General features: G+C 58.4%; 1 protein-coding gene across 1 annotated transcript; it reads right to left on the bottom strand.

Annotated features, from left to right (window-relative positions):
• Positions 1-396: 396 nt before the first annotated feature.
• Positions 397-1,773, bottom strand: EMH_0090590 (uncharacterized protein; the record flags this gene model as incomplete). Its single annotated transcript, XM_038023001.1, is given in 3 exon segments — positions 397-403; positions 566-1,746; positions 1,750-1,773. Coding segments are annotated over 3 exon segments (1,212 nt in total).
• Between the last annotated feature and the right edge of the window lie 675 nt (positions 1,774-2,448).

A 2,448-nucleotide genomic window follows, 5' to 3' on the forward strand; every position in this document is an offset into this window, starting at 1 on the left:
GCAGCAGCAGCAACAGCAGCAGCTGTAGGAGCAGGTGCAGCAGCAGCAGTAGGAGCGGACGTAGCAGCAGTAGCAGGAATATTTGATGCAGCAGCAGCAGGCGCAGCAGCAGCAGTAGCATCAGCAGCAGTATCAGCAGGTGCTGCAGCATAAGTAGCAGCAGCAAAGCAGCAGCAACAGCAGGAGCAGCAGCAGCAGCAGCAGCAACAACAGCAGCAGCAGCAGCAGCAGCAGCAGCACCTGCAGCTCAAGCAGCCGCCGCACTGCAACTCCTGGGGCGGCTACGCTGCGCATACACTGCGAGAGCCGCTCGGCTGGCATTCCCCCCCTGAAAGATAACCAAAACCCTAAACCCTAAACCCTAAACCCTAAACCCTAGACCCTAAACCCTAAACCCTAGCCCCTGAGAGCAAAACCCTAAACCCTAAACCCTAAACCCTGAAACCTAAGCCATACGCATCAAACCGTAGACCCTAGATATGAACACGCAAAGCTTAACCCTAAACCCTAAACCCTAAACCCTAAACCCTAAAACCCTAAACCCTAAACCCTAGCCAGGATGCACCTCTTGCTGCAGCAGGAGAAATAGAACTGTCTCAGGGTCTCTAGGTGTTCGTCTGTGGAGCCGCAGATCAGCATGTCTGCTGCAGCCTCTGTTGTTGCAGCTGCTGCTGCTGCGCTGCTGCTGCTGCTGCTGCTGCTGCTGCTGGTTTTGCTGCTGTCGCACTGCAGCAGCTGCTGAGCCGCCTCAAACGCCTTCTCCCTCACCATGGGCTCCTCGTCTGCTGCTGCTGCTGCATGCAGCACGAAATCTCTCCACGCGCAGCACATGCTGCTGGTCAAAGCAGCAGCAGCTGCTGCTGTTGCTGCTGCTGTTCCTCCTGCTGCTGCTGCAGCAGAAGCAGCAGCAGGACTCCTATCTGTTTCCTGCAGCTGCACGAGCTGCTGCTGCTGCATCTCCTGCTGTTCACATGGCTGCTCTGTCTGCTGCTCCCCCAGCTGCACCTGCTGCTGCTGCTGCTGTTGCTGCTGCTGTTCCTCCTCCTGTTCTTCGTGCTGTTGTTGCTTCTGCTGCTGCTCCTCTTGCTGCTGCTGCTGCTGCTGCTGCTGCTGCTGCAGCAGCTTATATATAGCAGTGGTAGTGAAGAGGTGCAGCGCAGCAACAGCCTGTCTCCTCACTATAACTGAGCTGTCTCTGCACCTCTCTGCTATCTGTCTCCACCCCAGCAGCCGAAACAAACCCCACCCAGAAACACCTGCAGCAGCACCAATAGGTCTTTCTGCTGCTGCTGCTGCTGCTGCTGCTGCTGCTGCTGCAGGTGCTGCAGCTGCTGCTGACGCCTCCTCAGTTGCTGGCTCAGGAGACCCACTCGCATAAAGAGAGGCATCATATGCATGCAGCTGCTGCAGCAGAGGCAGGTGCAGCAGCAGCAGCGGCAGCAGCTGCTGCAGCGCCAGCAGCGCAGCACGACGCACCACTGTCTTGCTGTGTTCTAAGCAGCAGCCCCTGAGCTCATCCAATACAGAGGGCCGCAGCAGCAGCAGCAGCAGTTGCTGCTGCTGCTGCTGCATCTTTTTTTTCTTCTCATCACGCACTGCTTCTGCTGCTGCTCCTCCTGCATCTCCTGCTGCTGCTGCTGCTGCTGCTGCTGCTGCTGCTGCTGCTGCTGCTGCTGCTGCAGCACGCAGCAGCACGCCACATACAGACGGCAGCGCCTCAATAGCCTTCGCCCTAATTAGCGGCTGTCNGCAGCACGCAGCAGCACGCCACATACAGACGGCAGCGCCTCAATAGCCTTCGCCCTAATTAGCGGCTGTCTATCGGAGAGTGCAGCAGCAAACGGCAGCAGCAGCTGCTGCAGCAGCAGCAGCAGCTCTGTGTCTTGAAACAAAGGCCCCAGCAGAAGCCCATTCATATCCGCTGTCTTGCTGCCATCCCGTACGTTCCGTCTGCTGCTGCTGCTGTTGCTGCTGTTGCTGCTGCTGCTGCTGCTGCTGCTGCTGGCAGCAGACGAGTGCAGCAGCTGCTGCAGCAGCTCCACACCCAGCAGCCGATGGCCCAGACGAGACCCCTGCAGCAGCGGTATCAGCACGAGACGCAGAAACCGCTCCAGCACCCCTTGACGCCGTTGCTGCTGCTGCTGCTGCTGCTGCTGCTTCTGCTCTTGTTCCTGTTGCTGCTGCTCTTGTTCGTGTTGCTGATGGTCTTGTCCCTGCTGCTGCTGCTGCTGCTGCTGTTTCTGCTGCTGTTCAAAATTGTATAAGAGGCTGCTGCTGCCGCCCAGCAGCTGCAGCTGCAGCTCTTCCTGCTGCGTGCAGCATCTAAGGATGAGGAGGCAGGTTGCTGCTGCTGCTGCTGCTGCTGCTGTGCTGCTGGGGAGACACCCGAAGCAAAAGTTTGCGAGAAAGGCAATGATAGGATCAGCAGACAGCTGCCGCTGCTGCTGC

The sequence above is a fragment of the Eimeria mitis genome, genomic scaffold (assembly GCF_000499745.2).
Source record: "Eimeria mitis Houghton genomic scaffold, Emh_scaff7200, whole genome shotgun sequence".
Lineage (NCBI taxonomy): Eukaryota > Apicomplexa > Conoidasida > Eucoccidiorida > Eimeriidae > Eimeria > Eimeria mitis.